Source organism: Apteryx mantelli, chromosome 14 (genome assembly GCF_036417845.1).
Source record: "Apteryx mantelli isolate bAptMan1 chromosome 14, bAptMan1.hap1, whole genome shotgun sequence".
Taxonomy (NCBI): Eukaryota; Metazoa; Chordata; class Aves; order Apterygiformes; family Apterygidae; genus Apteryx; species Apteryx mantelli.
Genome location: NC_089991.1, coordinates 23,237,923 through 23,252,639, shown reverse-complemented (window position 1 = coordinate 23,252,639; position 14,717 = coordinate 23,237,923). Strand labels below are relative to the sequence as shown.

The 14,717-nt window shown below is 43.9% G+C and overlaps 1 protein-coding gene across 1 annotated transcript in view; it reads left to right on the top strand.

Moving 5' to 3' along the window:
- NRG2 (neuregulin 2) overlaps window positions 1-14,717 on the top strand; it is a 171,777-nt gene that overhangs the window by 96,179 nt on the left and 60,881 nt on the right. The window contains exon 2 of the mRNA XM_067304702.1: window positions 9,901-10,072. Coding sequence (XP_067160803.1) covers window positions 9,901-10,072 — 172 coding nt within the window. The remainder of the gene's footprint in view (window positions 1-9,900; window positions 10,073-14,717) is intronic.

The window sequence follows — 14,717 nt, the reverse complement described above, 5'->3', positions numbered from 1 at the left end:
TTGGTACTAGTTCTTTAAAACATTTCTTAAACTAATAGAAAAACTTTTCATCTTTCTAATATAACATTACAGAAAACAAACAAGTCTTTAATGCAAGCCCTGGGGTCTCTTGTGGGGAGATCCTGATAAAAACACGGCTTTCTGTTTTGGAAATACCCTCTGGTGGATTTGTCAAAACCCTACCAGAGACAATGGTGAACTTTCAAAGTAAGCAGAGACATGGAAAAAAATATTTGTAATTAAGACTGCAAGTGGTTGACTTTTGTCACGGAATACTAGTGACCATGATTTTATAGGTTAAAAGTAAAAAATCCCCCTCCAAATGTTAGAAACTGCTAATTGAATTTAACTTCTGCAGACATTAAAGTACTTGCTCCATTCAAAGAACAAAGAAAAATGCCTGTATCATGCAGTGTTTCCACCTGGCCTTGTATGAAACGTCAGGACATTCTCTGACCCAGAACATCTGGGGGAATTTGAAATATCTAAAAATGTTAGAAGCTGGGAGGTCCCCTCTGACCTTCACTTGACCTTTGCCTGACCTGAATTAACATCATTGCAATTGGTCCCAGTTCTTGCAGATTTGCCCTACTTGCACAGGTTAAGCATGTTTAAAAGTGCTTGTTAAAACTGACTCTCACCTATAAGTCTGAGTGCGCAGGAAAGGAGGCAGATTTGGGAATTTTGCCAATGTAGGCTGAATTTCAACAGTTCCTCCACAGTGAGGTGCTGCAGATTGTGCTGTGTGCTTTACGGTCTTCCTGACCTCAGACCTCACATCCCAGTAGTTTAACACTTCCAAACTAAGGTGCTCATTCTGTTTTAATATAATATACTGACAGAGGAGGAAAAAAATATCCAGAAGTGCTGTGCCATCCAAAGCTAAGAATGCATCCTTGGTCCTTCACTTTCACATCTAACTTCAATGACCATGAGACAGAGTTAGGCAGAGAGAGAGAGAAGAAGAAGATGACAAGAACATGCAGTTACTTGATAAACCATGCACCTCACTCGGAGACTCAGCTGCATTGGTCTATTTGTAATGGCCCTTCTTGCTGATTTATCGGAAGGAGTTGATGACTGGCTTTTGGGGGTGTTCTATATTCATGGCACTGCAGCTGTTCTTATTTTTGCAAATTTACCTGTAATGCTCCCACCAGTCCTTGCTAGTGTATTTTCTGTCCTCTTGTCATTGGTCGAGCCCAGGCAGTGCAGGCAGTCTCTGTTACAAGGATTTCAGCTCCCCTTTAACTAAGTTTTTTTCTGTCTCTCACATCTTTTAAATAAACACTCCTGCAGCTGATAATGCTGTGAAACATCAAATATTTTTTTCATCTGGTTTTGATACCAATGATATTTCACTGATAGCATTTTTACATAAGCAAATCCTTCTATATATACTTTCAGGTACAGATGTCATAATAACCATTTAATGAAACAGAGGTTTTTTGCTTAGCTTGTTTTGTCCCCTGGGTTGAGGGTTACGTTTTACTTCGATGATTGAAAGATGATGGATTCCACCCAGGTCCTTTCCAGTGTACTTTCCAGTGTACTAGGGCAAGGGATTTGTGCTTAGTATTCAGTGACTGAAACAAAGAATTAATGTGTTTTAAAGGTTTGAATGCTCTTGGTAATTCATTTGTTGGCTGGATCTTGACTGGCAGTCCATAACATATGAGTGGGCCATTTTTCTAGCTGGTTGTGAAGATAGAGATAAAGCTAGGTTTTATGAATTGCTGTTTCCAAGGTTATCTGGAAATTGAGCAGTTCATAAAGTATTTCTTTGTTCAAAGATATATTTGCTTATACAAAGTATGACCCAGAATCAATTGAGTACAAACAAGATGTTGCCTTTAGGGTTGAAAACACATTGTTAGAGGCATGAAAAGCAAAAATTGTCACTGCTGTCTTTGTGTGGCTATTGTTTTTGGTTTTAATAGGAACAGAATGAATGACATTTTTCCATCAGACCACTTATGCTCGACTATACCTCCAGGACAACTTCCTGGCCAAAAATATTCAAAACAAACAAACACAATAGCAATTCTACTCCAATTACATTGTTTCCAAACCAGCTAGTGTTCATAGAGTACTAGGTTTGGCAAATCCAAGCACTTCAGCCCTGTCTTTTAGTATTGCATATTTGCACACACATTTCTTGTAGCTGTTGTATTATTCAGGTAAGCATCTAAGTGAGCACTTACATGGGCACCTCAAGCAATTCCGCCCACTCTTGATAAAAGCACACACTATCTCCCTGAAAAAATTTGGGTGCAAAGTCTGGGTATTGGGAAGACATCCTTGTCCAGCGGCTAAATGCTCATTGATTTCAATGGAGCTGAGATTTCAGTTTATGTCTCTGTGCCAAATCATACACCAATCTCAAAACTTACACTTGAAAGAAAAGTAACTAAATACTGAGAAAAAAGAGAAAGAGAAAGATGAAGGAGGAGGAATTCATCAGTTGCACTTTTAGGTAAGTGGAGACAACATTTGTAAGAGGAAAGTGAACTTGCTGCCTTTGTAGCACCTTAGGCACTTGTTAATTTTTTTTTCCTGTGGTTTGAGCTGCTAGGGCTTGGCCAGAAGGATCATTTATAGAAAGAACCCTAAATCAGAAAGCCCACTTGTGACTTGCCAGTCAATTTTCTTTGACTGCTGAGAATGGTCATGGAAATAATAACTGTTGAAACTCAGTCTTAAATATGTATACTGTGGTGGATTTACTTTGTAGTCAACTCTCTGTTTCCTGAAATAATGAGGGCTGCAAGAACCTCCTTAAGGAAAAAAAAGCCTGTATAACACAGATGCTATGGGTCATATAGGGAGGGATAATGCAGTCATTCTGGGTTGAGCAAGGTTTCCAAGTGTGATTCCAGTTCCAGCTCCTCTGAGTTCAAGTGGGCTCCTGCAGTGTCATTTCAGGATCTTTCCACTTCCCTTCTAGTGGTCAGGGTTCTCTTCGCATCACGTTCTCTGTGAGCCAGCTGAGCTGATGGCCTCATCTAAGCCTCTAGGACCTGGAGGAAATATTCATATGCTGTCATACCTAGTGTCTCCAGCTATTGAAGTGGGATTCTTCCTAGAAACACAAAGGTATGGCTCTGGCTCCTGCTGGCATACTTCTGCAGGAAGGGCAGAGCAGCATGGGGCATGCTAGGAACAGAGTACATCTCCTGTGTCCTTGGAGAGCTTCAGCTGTGGTTATTAGTCCTTGCTGAAGCTCACATCTTTGCAGCAATTGCACAGATAGAATCATGAACAGTGGAGGCAATGCCCAAAGTGAGCCACATAATCTTGTGCTGGGTCCCACAGTGGAGTCTCTACTGTAACAGATATAGCACAAGAGAGACATGGCTATGCCTTAATCCAAAGGCCTAATTGTAGCCATAGCAGAGCCTGACAGGCATGAAATGCTGCCCCCAGGAAATTAAAATTGCACATTGTGGTTTACCTGGCAATTGCCACTGCCCGTGACTGCAAAGATCTGAGTAAGCTGCTGCAGTGTCCAAAGACCATCACATTACCAGCTGTGAGAAAGTCTGGTCATCATTTTTGCACAAACTGGAAATATAAGCTGCCTAAAGCATGAGGCATATTGTATATACTATGTTATATTTTATGTTCTCTATTTGAATAGGGAGCTTGTAATTATCTTCTGATGGATTGTGACAGTGGTTGAGGTAAGGCAATGTGTAGGTTTCATATTAAGCTTCTCTCATGCAGGCTCTGGACTGTGTGTGTTTTGTGGAGGTCGTGCCAATCTGTTGAAGAAAGCAGGGCTCTTCTGCTCCCCCATACTTATGAGAGGGTTTTAGTTAAATACATTCCTGTTACTTTCAGTGGAATTAGAGGGTCACAGATTCAAAGGTGACTCTGCAGCCACAGAGCACCAAAGAGTTAAACTCCCTTCAGATTCCCAAACACAGAAGCTACAACCTGCTTAGATACATAGCAGTAATTGATTTTTACCCTTTTAAGAAAAATACATAAAAAAATGGAGGGCAAACACCTGTGGTATTAGAAGTACGAAGCAAAGCTTTTTTTTCTAATAGTACCCCATGTTTCCACTCCTTCTAGTTGGAAGGAGCTTTCTTTAGAGCTGGTCCCTATTTGACAAGTCGGCTTTTGTTGTCAGTATTGAAATAGTCAAAGAATCAAGGTGGACAGGAGCTGCTGCTGCTGAGGTTCAGTTTTGTCTCCTTGTCACATAAAAGCCAAAGCAGACACAGGCCAAAGGAGCATCATGTCTGATAAGAATGGCAGAGATAGCAAACATACCAGAAGCAATAGGTTTGCATTAACCAAGAAGTATTAGCCCAGTGGAGAGCATGCTGACCTACCAAAGGCACTTCTGGTCTATAGACCTGCATGGTGATGCATTGTGCCAGGGACATATGTCCTAACCCTATGCCAGAGATGTTAGAAATGGAAAATTTCTGTTTGGGGGAATTCCGTCTTTGAAAGAGTTTCTGTGTTTGAATTTGGACCAAGTCAAGGCTGCAAAACATTTCTCATGGAATCCACCTACCTAAACATCTTGCCACCTCCTGTGTGCCAGGCAGTGTAGGGGGGTCTCCAGTGACTGGCACCACTTCCTCTGAATGAGGAAGATAGTCACATCTATTCATGATGTCTGTTGTGCAGAGATCCAAGATGTGTCTGTAGATTGTCCATTCTTTAGGATCTCCCACAGTGAACAAGATATGACTCTTAAAATAATGGTTGTGGTTAGTGCTTCTGGCTGTTAAAGAATTAACTGAGCATCTTTGTTGGGACTGCTTGCTTCTGCTATATGCTGCTGAGGGGTTGTTTATATATGATACTTTGTGGGTGGGATCTGGTTTTGTAACTGTTCTGTTGTTGGACTTTATGTGGGCACTCTGCCCATTTATGATTAATTAAATTTTGAGTTCAGGCTCAAAGGTGCTTTTAGGCATACTTTAGGTACTGAAAATAAGAGATGTTGTTATCATCAAGGTACTTCAATGTAATATCAAATGTAATCAGGAGTGAATTGATTAAAGCAGTATGAGTATGTAAGCCCTTGTAAGGTGGGTATTTAAACAACTCATATGGAGTAATTCAAGGCTCAGTTTCTAGAATCTGGTAGCCCTCTCCTCTCCATAAGAAGGTGGTAACTTAGCAGTAGATGCCAGGACTGCTGTTAACAGGCAGACCTCTACTGCAAAGATCTCTTAATGGAACATGAAATTTGAAACAGGTTAGGGAATTGTGTCCATTAGCTGATCTGGGGTCTGGTACATTTTAGGATTAGCTTAGTTCTTATGGCCTACACAACTAGCTTAGCCTGGGATCTAATGGTTGCTTGGGTTTTTTGGAGTGGGCAAAACCTGTAGAAAATCCTTATTTATTGTTAGTCTCACCTCTGCCAGAATTAAACTGTCCTTTCTGCAGTACTCCATATACTTCATGCAGTCACATGTTAGAAAAATTGCCTGGAGTGCCTCGTTGTATTATTGCTCCTGTCTGACACCTTGGTCTTTGTGAAGCTAGTGGGACTTCACCCCTATGAAGAGGAGATTTGAATTCTGACAGAAGAGGGATTGAGAGGATTGAAAGATAACCACAGATACGGGTCCCAAATAATTGTCTGAAGCTACCTATAGATACAGTCGCACAAGTACAGTCAAAAAACCCCTCCTGATATTCATGAACCCAGATGTAGTGAATCAGCAGGGTGTGTTGGTAACCTAGGTATGGAGGAGACCATAAGATGGCAGACCAGAATCATGAAACTCAAATAATGAGGTGTCAAAATGAAGCTTGGGCTGTACCAGATGGATGAGATGATTTGGGCTGAAAGAAGGCAGCGCTATTAATGTGGCTTGGTGGCTGGGCCAAGTTCAGTGTTTTAGCCCTGACAAAAGCTGCATTGGCTGCATTTGAGCATCATTAACTGCATGGAAAAGGCTGGGAAGGAAGGAGCTGGTGGGAAAGTGGGGTAATTGGATCTGGACCTCCTTGATATCTAGCTAAGACTGTTTGCCAGGGACAGTATGTTGTTTTGATATATGTGAAGCTAGTGATTGGACTTTCCCAGTATGTTTGAAAAGGTACCAGATTGGGAGTAGATAAAATGATCCCAAATGTTCAGAGCGCTAAGGAAAGGGGGCACTTTTAAAATCTTCACATCTGCTTGCACTGTGCTCAGGACTTTCGGAGCTTTGACTCTGGTGGTTTGGCTGGGGAAAAGATAGGAAATAGGTTAATGTTAAAGCTAGAAATGAACCAAATTTTAAAACATTGTCTTTGACATATTCCAGTCGTAGTGCTAAGTGTGCTGCTTTGGTCTCTCAAGCTACTTTAGTTTACTGGTGGAGAAGGTTGAAAGGTGATTCATTCATAGTTTGGAAGTACCTAAAAAGGGAAGAAGTTTCTGATTGCTAGATGGGACTCAGATTTACCAGAGGAAGACAGAGATCTGCTGGCTGGAAGCCAAAGTTGAGGAAATTCAGGCTAGAAATAAGGGCTGCAGTTTAAGCAATAAGGATAAAAAATTAGTGGAAGGACTTTGGCTGGCATGCGGCAGACTTATCATCAGTTAAATGTCTCTAAATGAGTATTTCAGTATTTTCTTAAAGATGCAGAAATTATTAAGAGAGAGCCTCCAGCCATGAGCAAGACTTCCAGGAGACCAAAAGCACAAGGCTGGCCTTCCATGCTGGCAGCACTGCTTCCCTTTTGAATGGAGCAGCCTGTGCATGGCTCTGGAAGCACTTGAATGGCTGCATCCCCAGACTTGAGGACTGTGCTTTCTCTTCCTGTGCTGCTGTGTAGCTGTCCAAGCACAAGCCACACTGCTTCACTGAGGCACACACAGATGTGCTGGGACTTAGTGAGCTCAGCTGCGTGTCTGTGCATGTAGCTCTTTTTGCAGATGCAGTCCAAAATATTTCTGGACTGGATTTGCCTTTAACTGGCTTGTCTGATTCAACAGGGGAATTACAGTCCATTAAGTGTGGCTTGCAAGCTGAATGCATGCTCTAAGTTCCTTTCCTTACTGAAGTAAGGCAGCCAAAGATAGGCAATTTGGGAAGGAAACATGTTCTCCTCCCTTTTTCCAGGCGAGACTCTCTTTGCTGGAGGGGTGCAATGGAGGCCCCTGCCCCGTGTGATTCTTACAGCAGTGTCAGCTCTGTCTCTGCCAAGCCTGCTGTAAGTCACTCTGTCCCTGCCTATTTATTAACATGGTGTGAGTTATCACTGGTGGCTGAGAACACACCAAAGTGGAAGAGAGGCCTGCATGGGGTTGGATGAAATATGGTTCACAGAGGTGGCGGTACTGGGGAAGAGAGATCTCTTGGGAGGTTTCTTGCTTTTCCTTGGCCCTGTCCTTCAGTGATTTCAAGGTGTCTGGGCTTTGGACAGCTCTTTCCAGCATTTTCTGTGGAGAGGGGCAGGGCTGACAGATCTTTCTCCCAGGCCATGCTGCCTGCTTCATACTGCTGCAGAGCACAAACCTACAAATAATATGAAGCACATGCACCAATGCCAAGGTCGGGACCTTGCTGGTATTTAAGGGATATGTATACTGTTGAAATGGTACAGAATGACCTTAGTGTACAATAGAAGCTAACCCACATACATTCACAAAGAATAAATATTTGACAGAGTCTATTTTTCTATTCCCCCAAATGACTGCTGTAAAAGCAAGGTCCTGTTTGCCTTCCAGGCTCTCTGTGCATGGTGTTCTGAGAAGAGATGAGCTCTCTTCTCTGTTCATTGCCTTCCTGCTCTTTTGGGTGACCCATTGCCAAGCAAGGATCAGGAATATTTGCTTTGCTAAACCCAGAGCACCCTGGATTTTCACAAACCTCCTAAAATTTAGGATAAACTGAAGACATTTTTGTTCTGGAGTCTCTTGCTCTGTGACAAGGCACAGTGACCTGAGAAACAGTACAAGCCTTCAGTGCACAGCCTGAAGTGATTGTCAGTAGGTGTCTAATTTTTGTGCTGTCCATGCCCCACTACCACATGTCCAGCCATGCCCATCCTGGGAATGGGCACAGGTTTCTAGTGAACCTGTAGCAGGCATGGGTGTGCAGAAATTACAATAGGCAAAAATATTTGGTGTGATTTGTTCTCTCTTCCTTAGTGTACTAAACATATTTCCTTTGCACTTCTGGATCTTGATGGCTTCTGTGCCTGGACGTCAGTGTAGCTGTGTAGCTTAGAGCCAGATGAAGGTCGGGGGTGCTGAGGACCAGATCTGCCATGTTACCGTCTCAGGCACTGCTGAGCACTTCTCATCTCATGATCATAGAAGTCTCTGGGTTTTCCATTCAGTCACTGCTAGCTTTGCCCAGCTAATTGCTATTACCCTGAACTGTTTCATTTCTGTCCATGTTTATAGTTTTTTGATTAAGAACAATTTAGCTTTTGATCCCCTCACACATAAAACAAAGGAATACAAGAATTGTCAGAGTTTCCTGCCAAGTGAGCATATGCCTGATGATTGCTTGTGTAAGATCACCTTCAGTGAAAACAGTCTTTAAATAAAACCAACCTACGATTATTTAGCTTGGCAAGAAGAATGAGAGGAGAAATACAAAGGTCTATAACATAGTGATTGCACTAATGAAACCCATCCGGTTCCTCCTCCTTTTATTGCTGTCCCATATCACAAGATCAGAATGCACTAAGCAATGAAAAGACAACCAGTGCATATTAGGCAGAGGAAATACTTTATCTGTAACACATCTTAGACAAGTGGAAACCATTATTACCAATATTCTTAAAACAAAATCTGGAACTTACTATTTTCTTTTTTAAGGTTAGATCTGAGAATGAAAAGGGGAACAGGAAGAATGCAGATCTGTCAGCTGAAAGAAAAATTGCAAGCCTGATAATCTTTGCATGCCAGGTATATTAGAAAGCCTGGCAGGGATTGATAAGCAGCCTCTCTCTCTCCTGCCTGATGTTCCAGGTGCATGGTAAAATCGTCTCTCTGAAACATCCGGAAAAAGTCACCTGCAATGTTTCAGACTGGAAGGACTGATGACCTGACTGTCATTGGTGTTCCTAAGACCTCTTTAAAGGGCTTTATTCTTTCACGTTTCTAACTGTGACCCAAAGAATTGCTGTCCCTCCTTCCTCATCCTTTACACATGTAGGTTTTCATTTCAGCCTCTCTGGGTGGCCGTCACTTTGCTGCTGACGCTGTCACACTGAATGACCTTCTGTCTTAGCAGCTTTTCCTCCCTGAGGATGCTTCAGTCCTCTCGGCAGCGTGGGGTGGTATAGAGTGAGTGCCTGGCTCGTATAGGCAGGCACAGGAGCATCCACAGCGCACATAGCTGGAAGGAGAGGGAAGGACTTCCCGTGGCCCGTCTCTTCTCCCTCTGTAGCGAAATGCTCTGGCTGTGATTGGTGGGGGCTGTGGGATTGGCAGCATGTCCATCAGCAGTGACAGAGGTAAAGGAGATGCTGGTAATCATAGCAGCAGTAACAGGATGGAGAGAAAATTAATCTCCAGAGAGCTTGAGCTCCAGCAGCCCTGGCTCCAGCCTGACTTGAGAGAGTTGGAGAGCAGAGCAAACCTCTGCTTTAGCAGGAGACGCATAGGGCCTGCCTGCGCAAGGGGAGCCGCTGAGCAGTCAAGCCTGGCTATGTGAAGCAGATAAAAGAGCAAGCCAGACCCTGGGGGCTCCCTCCTTTCCCTGCTCAGATGTTTCTGACTCTGTGCTCCTTCCCTGCCTGTGCTGGTAAGACCTGGGGTAGCTGAGCAGACCCACTCTCACTGTTGCCCAGCATTTGCTTGACAGTGGAGACAGCCCACACATATTTTTCAAGGGAGTAGGCTCGGCGGGCTCAAATTGCCTGTGCACAGCCTCTGAAAGAGGCAGGTTTCACATTGTCTGGTTTCTCTCTTTGTAGCTGTGCCTCCCAAACTGAAGAAACTGAAGAGCCCAAATGTTCACGTTGGTGAAAAGATTTCACTGAAATGTGAGGCGACTGCTGGCAACCCTCAGCCCTCCTACAAATGGTTTAAAGATGGCAAGGAGTTGAAGAAGAGCAAAGATATCCGAATCAAATATGGGAATGGCAAGTAAGTATGCTACATAGAGAGCATGGATAACTGCTAACTAATGCTGAATGCCTGGGTACTGGGAGGCATTGCCCACAAAGTTCCCATGTCACTAGAGGTGGTGCTGTGCTTTCTGAGTCACTGCTAAACTCTCCTGAAATGCTTTCTTGAAGTCACAGGACAAAAGCAGGCTATTTAGCATGCTCAGGAGACTGGGAGAGATTCAGGCACTGTTTCTCCAGAGCTGCCAAACCCAGTTTCCCATACAGTGGGTGGACAGAGAGGAGCAAGGAGGGCCCAGGACAGACATCAAGTTTGTAGGATGGGACTTCCCTCATTTAACAGATATCATTAGATTGCACCTGTAATATATGGTGCATCCTGGGGAGCTACTTCAGTCTCTGTGCTTTAGAGACAACATCTCCACCTTCTTTAGTGAAATGGTTTGCTGTAGAAAAATGGTTTAGAAAGTTAGGTGTATCAATAAACTGTTGTCCATTTGGGAAGCTCCATGACTAGGCCCCACAGCAGGCCATAACTGGAAGTGGCAACTTATCTGAGATGGCAAGTAAATGAAAGTATTCAAAGGAAAATATTTTCCTTGATGTTTTTTTCATGTATAATGCTGCAAAATCAAACAACTAACCAGGGAGTGGGATATAGCTGCAAAGATCTTACCAGAGACAGGAACCAGGGAAGAGAGGATCTCACTGGAAATTGATTTAAAATGATCCATGCTGATATTTTTCAAGACCAAATACTTACATATGTTATACTCTAAAATTATTACACAATTGTGACTATGCTTAAATTCATATATCTTCACCTAGCCAGTAAGAAAAACAGCTTACAACTGTCTGTTACCCTGGCAATCTTAAAACTAATTCTTTGCTAACATATGTTAAGGCTGAGTGTGTGAAAAAAAGCTCATCTCTTCTCGTTATGGAGAATGGAGTCGGTTTTCATTTCAACGTCACCCTCAACATGGTTATCCTCCTTTGTAATAAGTGCAGAAAGATTAGTGGCAGTGACATGGCAGAGAGGTTGTCAGTAGAAAGTTTAGGCTAAAAACATCAGCAGAGCCATGGTGATTGAATTGTAGCTAGTGGATGCTGTTTGCTCGGGAAAGGCTGTCTGGGCTCACAGACAACGGAGGGAGGACAGAAACATGTCTACCTCTTTGCTTTGTTCTCCAAAGTATCTCTGCGGCCCTTGTTAATATCATGGCCCCTAGTCTGACTTGGTTCTGCTTTGCCGATGAGGATTTGAAGCAAGGATGCCCTGAAGGAGGTATCTGTATCACCTGCTGCAGCCCAGTATGGAAAACCTGCAGAACCATCCTGCACAGATGCTGCATTGCTGTAAACAGGCAGCGTATGGGCCCCCAAGTTCGCTACCACTGGGGTCTCTGCAAGACGCCTTATGGCGTTGTCTCTCTCGGATCCAGAAAGCAATTAGCCACGACTCAAGCACCCAGGAAACCTCCCTGGGGAGGGATCCCAGCTCTTGCCAGCAGCTCCTCTTGTAGCATTGCTCTGCTATGCTCCCTGAGCTCACAGGCTCTTTCTTGCCTCTGGGGCACCTTCTGTCCAATATTAAGCTGTAACAGTATGTCATCCCACCCACAGCGTGGGTGGGATGGAGAAGGGACACACAATCCCTGGAGCAGGGACACAAACATATGGAAGAAGGTTGATCCTCTTTCCACAGGACACTGCTGTCAAGTCATAATTTTGCATTTACTAGTTTCCATGGCAACATGTTGGCTCACAGCCCACCAATTACAGGCCAAAAACATGTTGTGTGCTAGAAGTGCTTCCTGCTGGCAAAATAAGTCCAAGGATAAACACTTTAAAGAAAACTGAGCACCTGCCTCTTCTGATGTCTGAGGCCCTCTCAGCAGCAAAGGTGCTAGCCCCAAAATGTCCCCTGTTGGTCTGCCTCCCAGAATCACTTCCCATTCCTGCCTCAGCTCTCTAGTTCTGTTAAAACATACCATTAAGCAGGCAGGTTGCCTGTACAGAGCAGAGGCCTGGCCACTGAGGCTGGGCTCAAGCAGCTGTCCAGCCAGTCCCTTGCCCTGAGATGATAAGCCTTTGCCCATTGTTGAGCAGACCGTAGTGCAGAACCACTTCTCCAGACAGATCTGGATGAGTAATGGTCCATATGTACCCAGTCCGGATTCTTAGCTTTAGGCTCTCCACAGAGTTTGCTAGGTCTCACTACTTGAAAATACCTTGAGGGCAGAGTGCTTGCTGTGATCTGAACTGCCTCCTTCTGGACTTGGCTACACGCAAAAAGGCAGATTAAAAATTCCTCTGTGCTAATGCAGGCTGAGGGTCGAGGGAACAACTTTGCGTATCTCTGTTAAACAGCTAGCAGGGCTGTTACTGGAGGAACTCCAGCAAATTATGAGAGGACTCCAGCGAAGGAGAGGCATCCTAAACTATTAAGCTTAGGAAGAAGGTCTTACTAGATGATGATTAATTCAAGAGTAACAGGGTTTATGTACCTGGCTTCACTTAGAGATAACATTAATCTCCAGATAATCCTCTGTTCTGAATGAAGTGAGGTTTCCAAAGGGCTAGAACTGAGGCAGTGTATTGGCAAGGGACTTTCACTGGGAAAACACACCTGGGAAAAAGCATCACAGACTGTACAGCACCTGCTTAGGTGCACAGGATCATTTCTTTAAAAGTTTGATCCAAAGACATATTAGAGTTGCCTGCTGGAGCCAGCCAGAATGGGCCCTGCCAGGATGTGGAGGTGCTGTCCATAGTGATTCCCTTGGTCCTGTCAGTCTTCAGCAAAGCTGGGCACAGGTCTGAATCCAGCTCTTGGTTTGCAGCCCTGCAGTCCTTAGGCAAAATGGAGAACATTAGGATGGGGGACAAAAAGCATGCAGCTGCCAGCTGTGACTCTACTGCTCTATGCCTCAGTTTCTTTCCTGTAGAACGGAGAGTGCCCTGTATATTTAAAAAAACTTGAAATCTCTGGCTAAAAAGGATGAATGAAGTCCCTTTTTGCCCTGATGTGACTAATATTTTTATCTGATCCCGTTGGACTTCCTAGAATTGGAGATCTCTTTGAAATTAAGAGAAGCGTATGTTATAGGGAAGAGAGGATCAGGTAAGTGCATATCAGCTCTTCAGCTTTTCCATCAATCACGTTTCCTCTTTTTTCAAACTTACCTGCACAACTTCCCATACAAGGCAAGGCAGTCATTTTTTCAAAGAGTATTTGCTGGAGGGAGGGGAAAAATTCTGATTCCTCCTTTCTGAACTGCATGTTCCCTCTGTAATTAGGAACAGGCTGGGGCAAGCCGGACTTGTGCAGAAAGGAAACTTCTCTTTAAGGTGGAAGAAATTATTGGCTGGACTTTTATCTCCTGCTTAATTTAAATAAAACACAGTTGTTGGAGACCTAGAGAACTTACCTGGAAAGAAATATAAACAGTAGTGAAAGCACAGTGAAGCGAGCAACTCTCCCTCTCAGCTGCCAGAGAGATACTGTTTTTTTGCTGAGTGCATCTGAGTTCTGATCTGGGCTGCTGGGTCCCAGCAAGTTACAGATGAGTTTTGAATCTCTGACTGTCCTGGCAAATAGTCGAATGACAACTATGGAGAGAGTCAGGGAGTTTCCATTTGCTGAAGTGTAGGGAACCTACCCTGCCGTAGGTTGTTACTTGTTCAGTGCTCAACCCTTAGACATGTAGATTGTCAATTGAAGTCTGAGGGGGTCCAAGGGCCTGGTGGTCTCCTAGCTGTGGCTGTCTTTACAGCCTCTTCTCTTTGTATGTTTCCTAACCAAGGGAGATCGCTGGGATGATGAAGTAGGCATATCATTAGATTGGAAAGGGTTGGCAGTTCAGTTTGGGACAGGCTGACCATATAACCTCCCTTGGGAATACTGCCCTACTTTCAGTATCACCAGGAATCCCTATTGTTAGCCAGTAAGTGGAGCCAAGGGATGTCCTCCTCTCCTTTTTCTGTACAGTAGTCCCTCAGGCAATGCCAGCTGGGACAGATTCATTGCTGGGGTCTTCCTTGCAGAGCTCCCTGCTGTAGATTATTCCCCACCCACAATGAATGGGGCTGTGGTCTTCCTTGTACACTCACTGCTTTGGAATGAAGGCAAAAAATAATAATGCCAAAGCAGCAGGGGAAAGAGAATGCCAATAAAGATAAATGATTTCCTAATTAAGCCTGGAGACAAGGAGGGGCAGAGGACTGTTGAAGCCTTGTGGGAGCCAGAGTGAACCCAAGCAGGCTATACCACCACTCTGGCAGGGGTCTTCAGGCTGACATTTTTAAACAAAGAAAAAAGCTCATTTGACAATGGATCTTGCAAGACCAATTCCAGATGCCTTGAAGCTCAGACTCTTCTCAAGCACCGGTGTTGTTATAATCACCAGGGGAGCTTCTGTCTTGCTAACTCTCACAATGTCATTATAAGACTCCAATATCTGGGGTTTGGTTTTAGCTGCCGAAGGCACTTTTTTGGAGGGGGGGTGTGGAAGACAGCATCTCCTTTGTTTGTCTATTTGTTTTTAAGGAGATGATGGACATCATTTTGGCCAATGCACCTGGGAGTGAACCAGGGAACTTGAGAACTGAAAGCACAAGCAGTTGGATCTTGAGCTAGAACCACCCACAAAGCTTGCAAG